Source organism: Tursiops truncatus, chromosome 2 (genome assembly GCF_011762595.2).
Source record: "Tursiops truncatus isolate mTurTru1 chromosome 2, mTurTru1.mat.Y, whole genome shotgun sequence".
In the NCBI taxonomy this organism is placed as follows: domain Eukaryota; kingdom Metazoa; phylum Chordata; class Mammalia; order Artiodactyla; family Delphinidae; genus Tursiops; species Tursiops truncatus.
In genome coordinates this window covers 101,249,305-101,269,447 of record NC_047035.1, presented here as the reverse complement: position 1 = coordinate 101,269,447, position 20,143 = coordinate 101,249,305, and the positions used below count along the sequence as shown (strand labels likewise).

The following is a 20,143-nucleotide window of genomic DNA, read 5'->3' as shown; positions in this document are numbered from 1 at the left end:
TGGCATCGGTCTATGATAGCACAGACAGCAGAGCCAGGATGACATAAGAAGCTGTGGAGTGGCAGCACAGTTTAAGGTTAGCACTGTCCAACAGAAATATAATGCAAGCCACAAATGCAAGCCCATATGTAACTTTAAATTTTTAGTAGCCACATTAAAAAAAGTAAAAAGAAGTAAAATTAATTTTAATAATATCTTTTATTTAGCCCAGTATATTAAACGTCGCCCCTGCTGAAACTTCCCCCCACCCTGTGGAAAAATTGTCTTCTACAAAAGCAGTCCCTGGTGCCAAAAAGTTTGGGGACCGCTGCTCTAACCCATGCATTTCAGCAGGGGCGATGTTACTGCCAAGGGGGCAAAAACTGATTCTTGGAGGGTAGGGACAAAAGTATCTTAGATATTATAATGGTTTGTGGCCTTCAAAGGGCCACAGAACATGAACAGACATACAGTATATCTGTGGTATTAAAATTTCCTGGAGTGAGTGATTAGGACAAAGATGTCCACAAAGGCTCCTTAGGGGGGCAATACTGAAAAAAAGGTGGAGAAACACTGCTCTACCCAATCTGTGCATGCTGGGAAACTTTAGGGGATGATCCTGGACCCACGTCTCTTCTCTCTTTATACTTTCTCTCTTAATGATCTCATCAATTTCCACAGATTTAAATACCATTTTTATTATACTAACGACTCCTAAATTCCTATCTTGAATTTCAGTGTCCTCTGGAACTCATGGTCTCTCAAATCTTCTAAGTATTTTCTTTTCTTAAGGTTTCCTTCATCTTCTGCCTAAATGAAATTTGGCTCTGCCTTGATGACACTGCAGCCCTCTCAAGTGATGTCTTTTCTCTCTCATGCTTCTTTACCGGTGAGGCTGAAGGTGGATCTACTTGCTCCTTAGGGTCATTCTTTCTCTCCCTCCTCCCTAAAACTCCTCAGTTTTAAAACTCATGCTATCATATAATACTACCCATTATCCACCCACCTGGTTATAGTTCTCTACCAACTTTCAGGTCAATCTGCCTCATTCCTAGCTCACTACCTCTCTATGACACAAATCCTGCCATAATTTTTGATAATTTCAGTACTCATAGAGATGACCCATCTAATACCCTGGACTTTCTGTTCCTTGCCTCTTTTCCAACAAGAATCTTATATTCCACCTTATCTCAGAAACTCATTCCCTATGATCATACAGCTTTGTTATCACCAGGCTCCAAAAATTCTTCAGCTGTATCAGGGCCTACAATCCACTAAATCCCGTCACATTTTTCTTCAACATATTTATATCCTCATTTCCTCTTTATGCAACTTAACTATTATAGCTCATCATTATAACCGCTCTCTACACATACCTTCAGTTTCCTAGACTCTTTCTTCAACATACTCACTTGGCAAAAACCCAGCTCTGGTTAAATCCTGCTCCTCCACTATTCAGGCCTATACTCATACAGCTGAGTGTGACTGAAGAAATCATACTGCCAATGTTGGCTGGTCTCACTAACCCCAGTGGTAATGCCCAGGAATCATACTTCATCTCCCCATTCACTTCCAACTTGTCTAGGCAACTATTTTATACCTTCCTTCTCATCTTCAACAACTCCTCCTTCATCTTCACTCTCAGCTGATAACCTGGTTTCCCGTTTCACTGAGAAAATAGAAGCACTCAAAAGACCTTCTATAAGTTACCACACCCACATCTGTCCACCTACCTGCATCTATTTTTAATACATTCTATCTTCCCTCCTATTGCTAAGGATAAAGTATCTGTACTGCCTAAGACTAATACTTCTATTTGTCTAAAATACTCTTTTCAATTCCTTTCCTTCAATTTTCTTTTTTTAAAAACAGCTTTATAGAAATGTAATTCACATACCATATAATTAACCCATTTAAAGTATACAATTCAATGTTTTTAAAGTATATTAATAGGATTGTGAAATTATCATCATGATCTAATTTTAGAACATTTTGGTCTCCCCTTAAAGAAACTCTATACCCATTAGCAGTCAATCTCTATTTCCCCCCTATATTCCCAAGTCCTAAGCAACCACTAATCTACTTTCTGTCTCTAAATTTGCCTATTCTGGACATTTGATATAAATGGAATCATATAATAAGTGGTATTTTGTGACTTGGCTTCTTTGACTTAGCAAAATGTCTTTAAGGTTTATCCATATTACAGCATGTATCAATACATTCCTTTTTATGGCTGAATAATGTTTCACTATATGGATATAACACAGTTTGTTTATCCACTCATCAGTTTATGGCTATCTGGGTTGTTTCCACTTTTAGGCTATTATTATAATGCTGCTATGAACATTCCTGTACAAGTTTTTGTGTGAACATGTATTTTTACTTCTCTTGGGTAAAGTTGTAGGATCATAGGTAATTCTATATTTAGCTTTCTAAGGAACTGACAAACTGTTTTCCACAGTAGCTTCATTATGTTACATTCCTACTGGCTATGTACAATATATAACGGCTTCTAATTTTCCCCTGTGCCCACTCCAGTCAGGTTTTTATCCTGTGGACGCGCTGAAGTTACCAATTACCTCCTTATGGCTCAATCAATGGTCAATTTTCAGTTTTCATCCTGCGTGGCCTATTAGCAGCATTTGATTCAACTAATCTCTAACTCTTCATTGAAACTCTTCATTTAGATTCTAGGAAATTAGTCTTTGGTTTTTCTTCTATATAGTTGAGCTTCTACCCATTCTTCCTCTTCCTCAGCTTCTAATCACTGGCACATCCAAGATTCAGTCTACTGATCTCTTCCCTTCTCTATCTACATTCATATTATTTGTGACTCAGTATAACTGTCATTTATATATGTTATCTGTTCCCAAATGTGTATTTACAGGCTAGATCTGTGCTGTCCAATACAATAACTAGTAGTGACATGTGGCTACATAAATTTAAATTTAATTAATTAATTAAAATTTAATTTAAAATTAATTTAATATTCAGTTCCTCAGTCACATCAGCTATATTTTAAGATATCAAGAGCCACATGTGCCTAGTGGCTATGAAACTAGACAGCACAGATATAGAACATTTCCATTGACACAGAAAGTTTTACTGTACAGCACTGATTGAGACCTCTCCTCTAGACTCTACATTTATATATCCCACTGCCTCCCTGATATCTCCACTTGAATGCCAATAAACATCCCAAAACCAAAATCCTGATATTCCTCCCTAAACATGTTCCTTCCATTTTTTCCTGTTTCAGTTGATGTTAACTCTGTCCTTCCAGTTGTTCAAACCAAAAATCATGGGGTAACCCCTGACTTCACTCTCACTCCACATTCAACTGATCGGCAAATTCAGTCAGCTCTATATTCAGAATCTGACCATATTTTATAATCTCCACTTCTACTACCCTGCTTGAAGCCACCACCATCTTTTGCCAGTTTTAACAGCTTGCTAACCAATCTCCCTGCTTCTGCCTTTACACTACTAAGTTCTATTTTCAACATAACAGCCAGAGAATTCTTGTTAAACTCAAAGTCAGATCATTAGTCCTCTGTTCAAAATCCTTTAATGGCTTCCCAATCACCCACAGCAAAAGTCAAAGTTGCTATAATAGCCTAGGATACTGTACGATATGATCCCATTACCTCTAATCTCATCTCCTAATACTTCCCCTTTGCACAGTCCTTGGCAGTCATACTGGTTGTTCATCAAAAGCACTAAGCATATTTCAGCCTTTTCCATGAAATATAATTTAGAAACCACAAAGTTTAAGAATCACCAAGCTAGAGTAAAAGACGTTTAAATAGAAATTCTATTTCCAGACATCTAGATATTGAAAGTAATCTACACTTAACTATGAGGTTCCCTAGCCAGTGAGTGGGATTAAATGACATTAATTACATAAAGAAAAAGGTCTTCGAGGGCTTCCCTGGTGGCGCAGTGGTTGAGAGTCCACCTGCCGATGCAGGGGACAAGGGTTCGCGCCCCAGCCCGGGAAGATCCCACATGCCGCGGAGCGGCTAGGCCCGTGAGCCATGGCCACTGAGCCTGCGCGTCCAGAGCCTGTGCTCCTCAACGGGAGAGGCCACAACAGTGAGAGGCCCGTGTACCGCAAAAAAAAAAAAAAAAGAAAGAAAAAGGTCTTCCAAAAGCTCTAATCTCAATTACTTCACTAAACCTACACCTCACAAAAAAAAAATCAGTTAGCTAGTTGTCTGGAATGGCATAAATAAACTAATCAGCTAATAAAATTTTTTAAAATAAAAATTTAATTACTAAACAACTGTAAGAATATGGATTAAGATTTCCGATTTGGTAATAGTATAAATATATAAATTCTTATTTGCTAAATTGTAAAAGACCGCAGGGTGATATACAACAACCTACTCTGTAAACAAGTTCTACTCAATGCAACTGGTCTGCAAACTGTGTAGTATGGTCTGTTTTGAAATAAGAATCTTGCATAAGAATGCAATTCAATACACTGCTTCCTTCATCAAGAAAAATTGGCCATCAAAAAATTTCAGATGGACTAAAATGTTTTACACTCTAGTATAAGCCTCTATTTCATTGCAGACCGGTAACTAACATTTTAAAGACTGACAGAGGTCCATGAATCATATTTTGGGTAGCACTGCTCCAAATCACCTCCTGGGTTTTAATTCAAGTCTACTCAATATTTTAAAACACTACCTACATTCAATGTTAGAGTTTTTGTGCCATTTCCCACTCTGTAGTTTATTGGAATTAATATGTACCTTGTTTTCTAGATGTCACTAGTCTCTTTATTTATATTAAAGAATTTTAATGCTGGTCAGAAAGAAGGCATCCAATAACAGAAACATACTGATAAAATTTTTTAATTAAGAGATTAAAAATTATAACTTAAAAATAGCCTCAAAAAGGTGAAATTTGGTAATATATTAGCTTTGAAAACTTTGGTTTATTTTGAAAGAAATATAAAAATCATTCACTTTTCAACACTAACCTAAATATTCCATCAGCTGTTCAGCAGTTATGATTTCCATCATCGGTGGAAGTTTCACCTGAAAAACAAAGTATTTTTCTATAAAATCAAATGTTTTAGATAATTAAAGTGTTTCTTCAGTCAGAAACACAAGTATGTATGTGTATTATATGTATCTACTATAGGTATACAACACTCACATTTAAAAATCTTTGTAACTAATCTTTAATACAACAAAGCCAATCCTATCACCATAAAATTTACAGGGTGATACAAGATCTCAGAGAGTCAATGAGAAATCTATTTTCAAAGCCAAGTGCTATGCCTTTCGTCACCCATCCTGATTGTCATTATGTACCTGCAGCAGTGTCCTGCATGATAGAAAATACAGTTTAAGGGCAGGAAGAGGCACCGAACATGTTTTGACAGGTCACCCATGCAGCAGTTTTACTGAAGACAGGCTTAACACAGGTCAGTATTCTATTACTTCAGTCTACCCGGGCCATTTTTTTTTGTTGAGTAGCTAAAATGAATACAGTATAAAGGATGGTCATAAACTGAAGGATTCATACTATATGAGTCAACCTGTAAAATTTAAAAACAGGCAAAATTAAACTTTACTGTTTAGAGCTGTATATGTATAAAGAAAAGAAAATGGGTACTATAAAAATTAGGACTGTGATTAACCCTAGGGATAAGAGAAGGAGTTATAGTCATAACAGGACACGTAAGAGGCCTCTGGGGTGCTGGCAATGCTCTATATCTTGACTTGCATGGTAGTTCCACTGTTTGCTTTATGATAACTTGTTAAACTGGACATCTCTGTTTTATGTACTTTTCTGTATGCGTTATATGTCACAATAAAAAGGTTAAAAGTAGATATATACGTTATAGTCATATTTAAGTTTCAAAAGTCATGTCAGCTGCAACACAGTCTAAATGAATTTTTCAAATGAATTATCAGATGATTTACACAGATATTACAGCCAATGATTGTAAATATTTTAGATGACTTATTGAAAAGCATACTCCTTGGTATATTCATGGAAGAAAAATAAGTACTGTAAGATGAAAACTCGAACAAAATAATTAACATAGCAATGACAGAACAGCAGCATAATTAAAAATTCCTCAGGAATTACTATTTCAGGATCTTTTAAATCAGCAATTTCTCCAACAACAAGTATTGAAGAAGGTGCTCTGGATCTTTATGTTACCAAATGTAGTAACAGTATGTCACAATTTTTTGTTTTAATCAATGAATAAAGTAAGTGCTAAAAAAGATCCCTGTAAAACAGAACAGTTTTAGACCCTCTGAAAGCATACATGACAGTTGGTACTTATGAGTTAGTCATCCAGTGGCTTTATCACTCAGTGAAAACCAAGAGTTGCCATGGAGGTTTTGATCATTACTTGTTTCTAAATTATTCTTATTTTCTAGGACACTTTTTAAAATTGTAATAGACTTTTTTTTTTTTTTTTTTTTTTGGCTGCGCCGCATGGCATGCGGGATCTCAGTTCCCCGACCAGGGATAGAATCCATGCCCCCTGCAGTGGAAGCACAGAGTCTTAACAACTGGACCACCAGGGAAGTCCCAGAAATTGTAATAGACATTTTTTTTGGAGCAGTTTTAGGTTTACAGAAAAATTCAGCAGGAAGTACAGAGAGTTCCCATAAAGAGCATATTTTTCAAATTGAAACTCATTGGCAAATTATAGTCCCCTGCTTGTTTTTCTAAATAAAGTTGTATTGGGTGTCACTCTCATTTGTTTATGTACTGTCTTTGGCTGCTTTTGCCCTATAATAACAGAGCTGAATCTGCAACAGAGACGATATGGCCCACAAAGCCTAAAATATTTACTATCTGGTCCTTTACAGGAAAAGTATGTTGATCCCTGCTTTAGATGATCTTAACTGCTTTTAGATAATATTTTATCAAGGTGTTTCAATACCACTTTGAAGGTCTGATATTTAAACCAGTAGTTTATATACACTGTGAATATTTACATTCTGAATAACTGTCAGACCACTCTGAAAGTCCAGTTTTCACCTAACAATGCTTCTTAAATGAGACCTATATATTCTTTTATTCCAGACAAATTCAGTGCAGAAATATATTCACCAGAAAATCCCATAAACAAATAGCTTATCCTCTTTTGGTCAATGTAGTAATCCCACTATAAAACTGTCAATAAGAAACCAAGGCACTAACAAGTGTATGTATTTGGGAAATACATTCTACAATCCTAGATTTCTACAAATAGATGATTTCAGGGTTTAGTCTTGAAATTTCCAAATAATAACAACTGCCTATCATGTCTTGCTTCAAACATTTGAAATAGGAAATGACAACCTTTACAGAGATTTTAGAAGTGGGACAACAAATACGCAAATATTTTAACTATTCCCAAGCATACTGAGCGGTATATTCATTTCCCGAATCTTAGCCAACAAAATATTATGGATGTTCACTAAAGCTAGGGACAAAAGAGTATAATAGTGAAGAAATGTCTGCCTCCCTCCCACTAATACTTTGGAGCCATCAACAGATCTTAATTTTTTTTAACCACAAAATGATCTTCCTGAATGCTTGCTTCTCTTTTTCCTTCCCTCTACCACCATCACCACAAAAGCAAATGCTGAAGATTTTGTTAATGATCGTAAGACTTTCTTTCCTTTGTCTCTTTAGAGTCTATTAAAGAAAAAACAGGTTATGGGAAAGTTAGCTAAGGATACAGAATTTTAAATTGTGGCATTCTGTCTGAATCTCTAAATTTTAAACCTTATGATGAAAAACAGACAAACAAATGAAGTATGACCTAGGTTCTCAGATGGTCCTCTTTTAGTAATAATCTATAACATATTGTTTACAAGTAAATTAATGTATTCAAGGACATCTGGAAGGTACTCTAAGTAGTTTAAATATTCTTCCTAAAATTTGACCAAAACTTCTCAGTACATATTCACACACAGTTTCAAATTAATAGAGTCCAAATAAAATGAAGCTTTTATTATCTAGGAAAATAAATTATGTCCTATCCTATAAATATTTTATTATTCTAACTAGATTTCTATTAAAATATTTAAATAAAATATTTAATACTAAACACTTAAATTAACAAAAGAATATTTAAATTAACAAAAGAAAATAGCTACTACAACTCTATATATTCAACTATAGGATAAAACATCATTAATCCAGCCCAATTATTCTGTAATTCTTAGTCATTCGAAGAGTGAAGTGTACTTGAGAATAGACTCAAGAGAGACCAAAAATAAAAATAACAAAACCTGCTTAAAGTGTTAATATCCTGAACAGAAATGTAAAACATCTCAAAAGTGATATGCCAAGATTTTGATACCTATAATTATGATATAGGGGAGAGGTGGGAAAAAAATGCAGGGGACCCAGTAATAACAAAGAAATAAGGAACAGTCTATATAGCTAATGGTAAGTATGAAAATGACCAGCCAAAGAACATTGTTAAATGTTTAATTAGAATACCAATTAATAAGTACTCAAGAAATACAGTTTGGGGCTTCCCTGGTGGCGCAGTGGTTAAGAATCCGCCTGCCAATGCAGGGAACACAGGTTCGAGCCCTGGTCCGGGAAGATCCCACATGCTGCGGAGCAACTAAGCCCGTGTGCCACAACTACTGAGCCTGTGCTCTGGAGCCCGCGTGTCACAACTACTGAAGACAGCACACCCTAGAGCCCGTGCTCTGCAACAATCAATCAATGTGATACACCACATTAACAAACTGACAAAAAATCATATGATCATCTCAATAGATGAAAAAAAAGCTTTTGATAAAATTCAACATCGATTTATGATAAAAACTCTCAACAAAGTGGGTATAGAGGAAACATACCTCACCATAATAGAGACCATTTATGACAGGGCCACAGCTAACATCATACTCAATGGTGAAAAGCATTTCACCATTTCCTCTCAGATCAGGAACAAGACAAGGATGCTCAACCATTTTTTTTTTTTTTTTTTTTTTGGCCATCCAGTGTGGCTTGTAGGATCTTAGTTTCCGGACCAGGGATTGAACCTGTGCCCCCTGCAGTGGAAGTGCGGATTCCTAACCCCTGGACCACCAGGAAATTCCCATTACCACTTTTAATCAACATAGTATTGGAAGTCCTAACCACAGCAACCAGAGAAGAAAAAGAAATAAAAGGAATCCAAACTGGAAAAGAAGTAAAACTGTCACTGTTTGCAGATGACATGCTATACATAGAAAATCCTAAAGACACCACCAAAAAGCTACCAGAACTCATCAATGAATTTGGTAAAACTGCAAGATACAAAATTAATATACAGACTTCTAAAAACAGCAACACCTTCTTTCAATGAAATCTTATATAAAACGTTATCTGAAATATATGTATATATATATGTGTGTGCGTGTGTATTTTTTTTTGGCTGTGCCGCACAGCATGTGGGATCTTAGTTCCCCAGCCAGGGATCAAACCTGTGCCCCCTGCACTGGAAGCACAGAGTCTTAACCACTGGACCTCCAAGGAAGTCCCGTGAAATATATTTTAAATGAAGAACTGACAGAACTTTGTGACCAGTGAAAAGTGAAGGATGATGGGAAAAGAAAAACTGAAGTTGACTCTAAGGCTCAGGGAACTCTAAAACTTAAGATCCATATATTTAATAAAAATAAGACATTTGGTAAGGGAAGGTAAGTTTGTAGAAGAAAATGATGTCTGCTTCATAACTGTGAAATTTAGTTTGACATTCAAACAGAAAGCTGAGCTGGAACTCAGGAGACAAAAATTTTTTTTTTTAATATTTAGTTAGTTGCACCAGGTGGGCTCCTTAGTTGCGGCTCGCATGCTCCTTAGTTGCAGCATGCAGGCTTCTTAGTTGTGGCATGCATGTGGGATCTAGTTCCCTGACCAGAGATCGAACCTGGGCCTCCTGCATTGGGAGCATGGAGTCTTAACCACTGTGCCATGCAGGGAAGTCCCAGGAGACAAATATTTTTAATTTGTCCGTGAATTATTTGATTCCTGTGCTGTAGTCTGTTTTTGCATTACTTATGGTAAAAAGGATCACTAAATCATACAATTTCTTGGGAATTCCCTGGTGGTCCAATGGTTAGGGCTCTGCACTTCCACTGCAGGGGGTGTGGGTTCAATCCCTGGTTGGGGAACTAAGATCCTGCAAGCAGCACAGCACGTCCAAAAAAAAAAAATTTCTTCTCAGTTCAAGTTTCACTGATTTTGAATATGTGGCAAATCATATAGTATTCGTAATTTTTTTAAGTTGAAATTGTGAAGAAATTATAATATAAGTATTATTAATGGGAATCAAAGAGACGAAATGCAGCCTTTTTCAAAATAAGGGCTAAAAAACTTAAGGATCCTTTCAACATGCCTTTAATTCTGGCTCCAGCAAATAAACATGTATTATAAGCTATTATACATCATACTTTATATTCTAATTTCTTAGAGGTAATATTCATTTATTATTAAGAATAATTACTGTACTTAAAAATACTAAAAATCTAACTGACTTTCTACATGCCATCAGTATTTCAAATCAGGAAAATTTAATAAGAGACAACTTTCAACTTCGGCCAATTTGAAACACCTTTACCCTCAATGTTTATCAGAACTTAGATCCCATTCTCAGAGTAATATCGAGGCCTATTTAAAACTATTTAAAACCATCAGAAACTGCAGATATATTCACATGTATTAGATTTTCAAGAATGTCCTATTTTATATGCAATTCAAAGGTTTTAGAACAATGAAGAATGTTTTTCCAGTGAAATTTTCCCAGTAAAAGATGTATAATAAAAGAAGACATCTTGGTGCTTCCCTGGTGGTGCAGTGGTTAAGAATCCGCCTGCCAATGCAGGGGACACGGGTTCCAGCCCTGGTCTGGGAAGATCCCACATGCTGTGGAGCAACTAAACCCATGCGCCACAACTAAGCTTGCGCTCTAGAGCCAGCGAGTCACAACTACTGAAGCCAGTGTGCCTAGAGCCCATGCTCTGCAACAAGAGAAGCCACCACAATAAGAAGCCCGCGCACCAGAACTAGAGAAAGCCCACGTGCAGCAACGAAGACCCAAGGCAGCCAAAAATAAATAAATAAATAAATAAGTTTATAAAAATAAATAAATATAAATAAATACAACTTTTTTTTAAAAAGGCATATTTAGTTCAAATTTCACTGGACTTATATTTAAGCAGCTCAGCAAGCTTACCATGCTGAAAATATACCCAAAGAAAAAGTGACAGTGAAACATTTATATTAATTGCTTGAAAGACAGATGAGAATAAGATAAGACAAGAGAACAGTTAAAAGGCTACTGAAGTAGTCCAGAAGAGAGATGAAAGTGGCCTGAACTAGGGTAGTGGCAGGAGAGAGAAAACTTAACTACTGAAAATATCAAAGAAAATACTTAATAAACTTTGATGGTAAAGGCAAGCTCATTCACCACAGAACTCAAGAAAGGCTCTGAAATTGGAAGTGTCAGATAATTGAGAGGACATGGGATAAAACACAGGGAGCTAAAAACAGAAGGAATCTGTACAAAGAACAGATCCCCAGGATTTGTTCTAAGGAATCGTGAAGTCTATTTCTGCTTCTCTGACTTTATCACTAGCTCTTCTTCCACCCTGGTTTGTCCCAGGCCTATTGTCCACCAGGCTTACTGTTACCTTGAATTTCAACTTTCCAACCAAATATCTGAAGTAAGAGCTCAGGTTCTGAAGTGGGTATAAACTTACCTTGGGTAAGTTATTTACATTTTATGCACCTCAATTTTCTATGTATGTAAAATAGGAACAATATCTACACAAGGATTTCCTGATGTGGTCGAGAAAATTAAAAGAGAAATTGCATAGGGGCTTCCCTGGTGGCGCAGTGGTTGAGAGTCCGCCTGCCGATGCAGGGGACATGGGTTCGTGCCCTGGTCCGGGAGGATCCCACATGCCGCAGAGCGGCTAAGCCCGTGAGCCATGGCTGCTGAACCTGCAAGTCCGGAGCCTGTGCTCCGCAATGGGAAAGGCCACAACGGTGAGAGGCCCGCGTACCACAAAAAAAAAAAAAAAGAGAAATTGCATATAATACATGTAGAATACTTAGCATAGTATCTGGACATAAAAATAATTGAGTACTTACTGTTATTATTCAAAGCCCTAGGATTACTGATACCACCTGTGCTCAAATGTCCTTCACCTGGGACTTAACAGCGACAACGATGGAAGGAGAATGGGAAGGTTTTCCACTGAAGGACTACTCATAGCAAAGGGAGAGGAGAAAATGAGGACATCACTAATAGGACAACTAACACAGGGAGTATTCATAATCTCATCTGCCCATATCCACTTTATCTCACAAACCCAGAGATATTACACCAATCCTAATTCTTAGGAGAGACTGGAAATGAAAGCCTCGGAAGTGTTGCTTGCACCTTTTGTGTAAACAAAACTCTACCACTGTGTGAAGTTTTTAATCTCTTCTTACAGGATCTATATTAAAAAACAAACAGGGTGGGCACAGGCTAAGATGGAATCTTCAGCTCACCATCTGTTTTTCCATTTTTATAAGTAATACACTTGGAAATCCTCAAAAGAGCTTTGTGCCTACTTTAGGAAAAGGGGAATATGAGAAAATTTGTGCAATTGCAATATTCCTATCAGTCAGGAAGTAATAAAAGAAGGTAAAACCTAGTCAAAAGTAAGAAGAGGTATCTGTGAAAAGGTATGAGAAAAGAAAGTCATCAAGGAGGGAGGGAGAATTAGAGCAAAAGCTTTCTGGTAAGAAGCTCACCCTCTGCAGGTGATAATGAGACAGAAGATATGTCCGCTGGAACTTCACTGAATTTTCTGCTAATGGCCTTTTGCTCATTTTGCTCTTGGGTCACTCATCTTTTTCTTTCTAATTTATAAGGGCTCTCTGTAAATTAAGAAATTAGCCCTTAGACACATACAGTAATCTAGCAGATAATTCCCTTAGTTTGTAGTGTGTGTTTTGACTTGACTTAGTTCCTGGTGAAGTTTTTTTGGGGAAGGGGTATCTTTTTGTCCTTTTTCTTTTTTTTAACCTTAAGTTTTTTGTTTTTTACTGAATCAAATGTATCAATTTTTATTTTATATTGATAGTTTCTAGGTTTAATGTCTGGAACAACAAGCCTAAGGTAAACAAACTTGCTTAAGAATCCTGCTGTTCCTCCCTTGATGTGGAGTAGGAGATCGTCTCAGCACCTGCTAAGCAAAGAAAGAAGAGGAAGAATTTCCCACCCAAAGGATTAGGGAGGAGAGGGGATGTGCTTCCAGCATCTTAAATCAGAATAGTGCATTCAGTCTTCCACTAAAATGCTACATAATAATTAGATACATAATGATTAGATATTACAATGCTATATGTCTTCTATTATAATGTACAGTATAAGTTATATATATATATGTGTATATATATATATATTTTTTTGAGTATGTGGGCCTTAGAACCTATATTCTTTCTATAAGAAAACAAAAGTGTGACAAAGCAGGGACTCCCTCTATTATTAAAGTAATACCTTCATAAACATAAAAATATTAAGGCAGAAGCTTTTAAAAATGTTTCATAATGCAAAATTTGAATCATATGGAAAAGCCAAAAAGTAACAGCATAATGAACTTCCAAGTACCCATCACTCTGCTTCAGTATTTATAACATAGGCCAATAACATCAGAAAGTAAATTTTATATTTTATATATCTTCTGACTTGATTTTTATAAACACAACTGATTAATTGGGCCACAGCCCTCAAATAAAAAATGGCATTATTTTATGAAAGATTAAAGAAAAACTATTAAAAAAACACCAAAAAAAAGTCTAAAATAAAGAAGCAAAATGAAAATGTATTCTAAGACTTCAATTTGGGTCAATTTACCTGGTGTCGGCTAAAGAGAATTAGAAATTTGAGCTTGAATTAAATTTAATGAACAGATTTCCTTCTTTCTTGATTTGTTGGATTATCACAGCTCAACTATTTTACAGATGAGTGATGATCACCTACTTTCCATCAGTCCTAAACCAACACTTTTCATTAAAACTCCAACATTTCCAACTCAGTACTTACCATGTTTGATCATTTTAACTGTCATCTCTCACCCAGAATCATCATGGCACTTACTTCCTTTGAATCACTCAAATCTTCCTAATGTATTCAGTTTATTGATTTTTTTGTTTTTTTAGTTCCTCAACCAGGGACCGAACCCGTGCCCCCTGCAGTGGAAGCGCAGAGCCTTAACCACTGGACTGCTAGGAAATTCCTTACTGATTTTTCTCATTACTTCATTCTCCCCCAAAAAAGATGAGCAGCTGTTTTACTTTCAATTCTTAATTCCATTGACTCTCCATGAATCAACCCTTGAAAAGCCCAATACATGATAATCCTAACCAGACATTCTTCCTGCTCCTATTTCCAGAGATGAGAGAACTATTTTGGGGGGGGTGGAAGCAAAATTGACATACTAGAAGTTTTAAAAGAATACCCCAATTTATCCATGGCCACTGAGTACTTTCTGCTTATGCCTCAAATTCCTAGGCATAATCTTCAATGAAATGAGAACTTCTTTAAAACACAACATAATTTTCTCACAAAATTCACCCTTCGATGCTTTACAACTTCTCTCCTTAATTACTGGCAAGTTCAATAGCTATTACTGATGAGATCATCTGTTATTCTGCCAAAATGGAGAATGAGTCCTCAATTTTCATGTCTCTCTATCTTAACATGACCTTGTCTTTGTATCTTCCTTCCATTACTTCAGAAAAAAAGATTGTTGTTGTTTTCCTCTGAAGAGAATTTTACCACCTATTCTGAGGACTCCATGTTATCCTGACTTTTTAGCGACCTTGTTCTCATATCTGTCCTTTTTGGCAAAATCTTTCCTACTCCACCAGTTCCTTGATGCTGCTGCATTTAACAATGATAACTGACCTTTTTTTTTTTTTTAAATTAGAGTCTCTCTCCCACACTACTATCATGACTTTGTCCTATCTCTAGTTCTCATTTACATCTCAAACTGTGCCTATACTGATTTCTTTTACACTCTCTCATCTTTACTGCTTAGCATTCCCTTCTCCCCACCAACTTTATTCCTCTGTTTTCCTCTTTATTCCTCTGTTTTCTCTATGTCTACTGGAGAACTGGATGGAAGAGGGAGCGAGAAAATAGAGGGAGGATGTTTATAATGGCAATTTGCAGTTCCTCACATATACTGGGATGACAAATAGTTGAGAACTATTCACCACTCTCTTTGGAGAATTCATGTATTCTCACTGATACCATACTTATATCTATGCAATAATTCTCCAGTTCAATTTTTCTCATAATTTTTACGTCTTTCCTGAGGCCCATTCTATGTTTCTGGAGGCATAATGAACATTTATATTTTTATGTCCCACTAACAGACAATTCCAACCTGACACAGCCAAACTCTGACATCAACTTTCCCATCTAAAACACATTCTCTACCTTTTGAATGATCCAACCAATCCTTATTACCCAATTAGAAAAAGTGTCACATCCTTCATTTCCTATATCCAGATAGCAATCAATTCATCATTTAGGCTGTGACATTATCCTCAACAGAGAGAAGGGGCAGAGAATTTCCCATCCAAAAGAGCTATCCTCATCAATTCTTCCTGCTACACTCACTACAATCTCACCTCCAGTCAAATCTCAAATGAAAAGACCCCTTTCTTTATGTCATTCCTCTATCCAGTAATTTATAGTAGCTTCCTATTATCAGCTGTATATAAAGTCTAAACATGTCTAATGATGGGTCCTCTGAAATCTGACAACTACCTTCATACCCTATTTACTATTTTTCTCTACTACGGCATTTCTCAAACTTTTTGGTCTCAAGACCCTCTTCAGTCCTAAAAATTATTTAGGATCACAAAGAGCTCTTGTTTAAGTGGATTATATCTATCAAGATTTACCATACTAGAAATAAAAATTGAGAAAAATTTTAAACACAAGAATGCACGAGCACAGATTCTGTTAACTGTCAGAGCAATTATGTCATCACACATCATACAGCCTGAAAAACTCTACTGACACTGAGAGAATGAGAGCGAAAAAGGCAAAAAAAAAACTGAGTACTATTATGAACAGTACTGACCTCAGAAGCCCTGGCTCACTTTGAGAACACTGCTCTATCCAAACTTGCTTCTCTTAATCGATCTCCCCATCAATCACTGATGATTACTGATGAGTAGTTTTTGTGTGCATCAATAGCCTTGAGGCAGAAAAAAGGCTAAGAGCCAAAGATTTATAAAACAATCTCGAAGTACCTTAGCATGCCTGCTCATTCAGAGTCTAACCCACCTATCAATTTTATTTCCTGCTACTGCCATTTCCTTCTCCTCCTCCACTGCACTCCAAGCAAGGTTGGAGTCTCCAAATAGAAAATACCTTTTTCTGCTTCAGCATCTTTGAACACACTATTCCCTCTGCCTCGAAGGAACTTCTCTTACTCATCCATCAGACCCAGTACACAGGTTACCTCTTCTGTGAAGCTTTCCCTTGACATGTTCCACTCCCAATTACACTTTTCTCTGTAATTCCATAGCATATTTAGAACTTCTACATTGCAATGTGGTTATTGTTTATATGTCTGTCTCCCCATTACCAATGAGCTACATGAGGGCACACGTGCATCTTACTTATCTCTGTATTTCTAGTACCTCACATATAGTGGGAACGCAAATGTATGCTGTCTTTCAAAGACCAATTCAATGCTCATCTATCCCCAAATATTTGAGACCATGGTACTTGCTCTTTCCTCTGAACTTCTGCAGTACTATGTAGAAACTAGGAAGTGAGAAAAGCCTAAAGGAAACTGTTACTCCTTCTGACAGAAAGGCTGGGGACTTTGGCTCATAGGATGAAATTTAACTCCCTAGTCTGACATTCAAGGGCTTTCATCAAGGGGCTCTTCACCTTTTCAATCTTATTTTCTATTATCCTGCAATATGAACTTACCGCTCCTGTCATCCAAAACATACACACACACACACACACACACACACACACACACACACACACATTATCCATTTTATTTTCATCCCTTTTATTTATACCCTTCCCTCTCCCAGGAATTCCATTTTCCTGTTATTTTAAATCCTACTTTTCCTTAAAAGCTTCCTTCAAGATCTAAAAATTCCATGAAGCTCTCTGGGACTATGCCAGACCAAAGGAAAACTTCCCCTTTGGGGATGTCTAATGCATTTCAATCTGCTTCCTATAACCTAGCATTTATAGTGTATTGTCTTGCATTGTTCTTTAGTAATTTCAAGTAAGTCGATGCTGCAACTCCAAATAGCTCAACAGCTCTTCAAGAGCAGGCAGTTTTCACTCAACACATTTGAGTGCCATTATGTACTAGATACTGGTAAGATATAATCTTATTTCTTTTGCATTAGCCCTTGCTAGAAAGGAAGATGAAGGGACTTAATAAACACTATTTCCTTTACTTGATTTTCTTCCTAACTAGTCACAATAATCCAGATTATTTTTTTCTAGGGAACATTTTATCTATAGATACAATTCTCAATTTAAAAGTAAAATATGTACTCTAAGATGCATGTTCTCAGCACTCTAAAACTGCAAGCTTAAATAAGACACTTCATTTACAGGTCCCCAATATATTGAGTCCTCAATATACTTCCTTTTGAAGGGCCCTTCCCTCTTTTGCTCCTTTAACTTGAATATATCTTTTCTTATTTTAGTTGTTATAATTTTAGCTCCCTTAACACATTCTGATGTGTGGTTACTGGTAATAATGCCAGACTCTTTAAGTAGAGTCAAAAAAATGAGGCAAGTAAAAATCATGCATAAAATAAAAACAATCTTTGAAAACCAATAAGTTATGGTAATTAGGTCTCAGGCCACTGCTTTTCCTTAAATGGAATTTGTCTAAGGGGCCACATCTTCCCCAGCACCATGTCCTTAAGTATCCACACCCAAATGGAGCAAGCAGGAGTTGGAAAATAGACTAAACGTAACCATCAAACTTGCTCCCTGATATCACGGATTGATGGTAACTTCTGAAGATGACCTTCCCCATTTCTCCACTCTTTTGCATATGTGATAAAGTCAGTAAGAAGGAATAACACAGAAAAATATAGATTAAAAAAAATAAATCAAAGGGTTTAGGATGCTCCTAGTCCCGGCTGTTTCCAAGTATATCAGCCATAGCTGAATGCTGAACGTTCATCACTAAACACTGCGAGAGAGACCTGAGGTTGCCGGCAATTCTTTCTGACATACATATGAGAACACTCTTCCAACAAGAGAGTCTCAGAACGAGTTTCATGTAAGAAGAAAAAGGGACGGATTGATGAATGAGGGAAAAAAAGGAAGAAGCCATCAGCTGACAGGCAGCAGCTCCCTCGCCCCGTGTTCCCCCTCCCCGAAAGCTGTAAGAAATAGAAAGCTGCGGAGTGTACCTTCCAGGCCAGAAGCAAAACATTGAGGATGGCCAGTAAAGGGCAGGGGCCATTCTCATTCTGCGTGATGATGGGTGTGTTCTCTTCCTTCCACTGGATCCACTTGATATGATAAACAGATTGTCCCGGGAAGCGTTCCTTGGAGGCCGCCAGCACCTGGGCTGCCTCCCCCCCCCTCCTCCTCCTCCTCTCGGCACAGAGGCACAGCCCGGGGCAACACCGCCGCTCCCTCCTCCTCCTCGGGGACCCTGTTCTCAGCTCCTTCCTCACTATTGAACTCGGAGCTACTCGGGAAAGAATGCAGGTTAGAGAACGACTCCAGGGAGTCCAGGCTCGGCGATTCCCCGGGAGGGCTCGGGTCGCTGCAACTGCTGCTGAGGCCGCCGCCGCTGCTGGGTTCCTCGGAGCCCGCGGCCGCCGACTCTGCCCGGCAGGTGCCGGCGGGATCCGCGAGGGCGCCCGCCTCTCCGGCCGGAACCAACTCATGGTCGGCTCCGGCCTCAGCTGCCTCCGGGGAGGCGGTCACCTTGTGCTGCCCTGTCAGAGGCGCCTTCTGGGCAGCAGGACTCTCCAAATCGCTCCCCTTCAAGTCCAAGTCCGGGAGGGAGCTGCAGGGTACGAGAACCCGAGGCGAGCCGGCGGGAGAAGCCGAGTCCGAGAGGCTCCTCCCGGCGGCTGCCGCCCCCTGCCCCTTCCCGCCGCTGCTCTCCGCCGCCCATACTCCAGGACCATCCCCAGCGGCGAGCCTGGTCTCCTGTCGCCCTTCCTGCGGAGAACCTGTCCCTGGCGCCGGCCCGGCGGCCACTCCGTGTTCTAGCGGCTGCAGGCTCTCAGGGCCGCTCTCCATACCCAGCCGCCCGCCCCTCGCTCTAAAGAGACCGCGGCGGGTTCTCCTCAGACAGCGCCTCAGACGCCATGACAGCGGCACTGGCAGCTACAGCGCCCTTGCGCGGCCTGGGCCAGGCACGTCACGGAGTAGGGCACCGGGAGCGAGCGCGCGCGCCGCCGCGCTGTCCGTGGGCCCGGGGCATTCCTGCGCGCCGCGGAGGGAGGGCGAAACTCGCTGCGGCCGCCTATGCGGCCCCGCCCCTCCCGCGCGCCCGCGCGCTCTTGCGCGGGGCGTGGAGGGCGAGGCTAGGAGGGTGTGGCCAGGAGGAAAACATCCTCTTATTTTGTGGCCGGAAGTTGGACTTCGGAGCTGCTCGACCGCGCGCGGCTTCTTTAAAGGCCAGCTGGGAGGCGGTCAGCTAGATGTGACCCTTCAGAACTGGGTCGTGTGTGGTTCAACCTTGGACTGAGGGATGGGGAGGTGGCAGTGGTTGTAGTATTTGGAAAAGAGCTCATCCCTGAAGAGCTCCGGAGATTTGTTTACCCAGCTTGTAATATGGAAAATGGAAGGAATTTCATACGAGATATAGATTTTAAAGACTGAGATCCACTCGAGGTGTTTGGATTACTGCACTGCACAATTTCCAGTCTCCCTCGGTTTTGGCTGAGAAACACCGTGCTCCTCACCAGCTACTGGTGAAAACGTTCGCCCTACATGAGGCATCAGTGCGGTTGTGGATATTGGCCTGCGCGGCAAAAAAAAGTGGGTAATTTGGGCCAATCATAATAAATTAGCTTGTGCTTGCATTAGCCAAGTCTTTGCTGTTTTGTTGACTTGGCCTCATTTTGCATGGAGTCGGAAGTGCCTGTTCCTGAAAAAGTGACT

At 38.8% G+C, this 20,143-nt stretch overlaps 1 protein-coding gene across 1 annotated transcript in view; it reads right to left on the bottom strand.

Annotated features, from left to right (window-relative positions):
- Window positions 1-19,519, bottom strand: part of MINDY2 (MINDY lysine 48 deubiquitinase 2) — a 74,309-nt gene extending 54,790 nt beyond the window's left edge. The window contains 3 exon segments of the mRNA XM_033851741.2: window positions 4,970-5,027; window positions 18,430-18,603; window positions 18,605-19,519. Coding sequence (XP_033707632.1) covers window positions 4,970-5,027; window positions 18,430-18,603; window positions 18,605-19,276 — 904 coding nt within the window. The 5' untranslated portion in view covers window positions 19,277-19,519.
- Window positions 19,520-20,143: the final 624 nt, after the last annotated feature.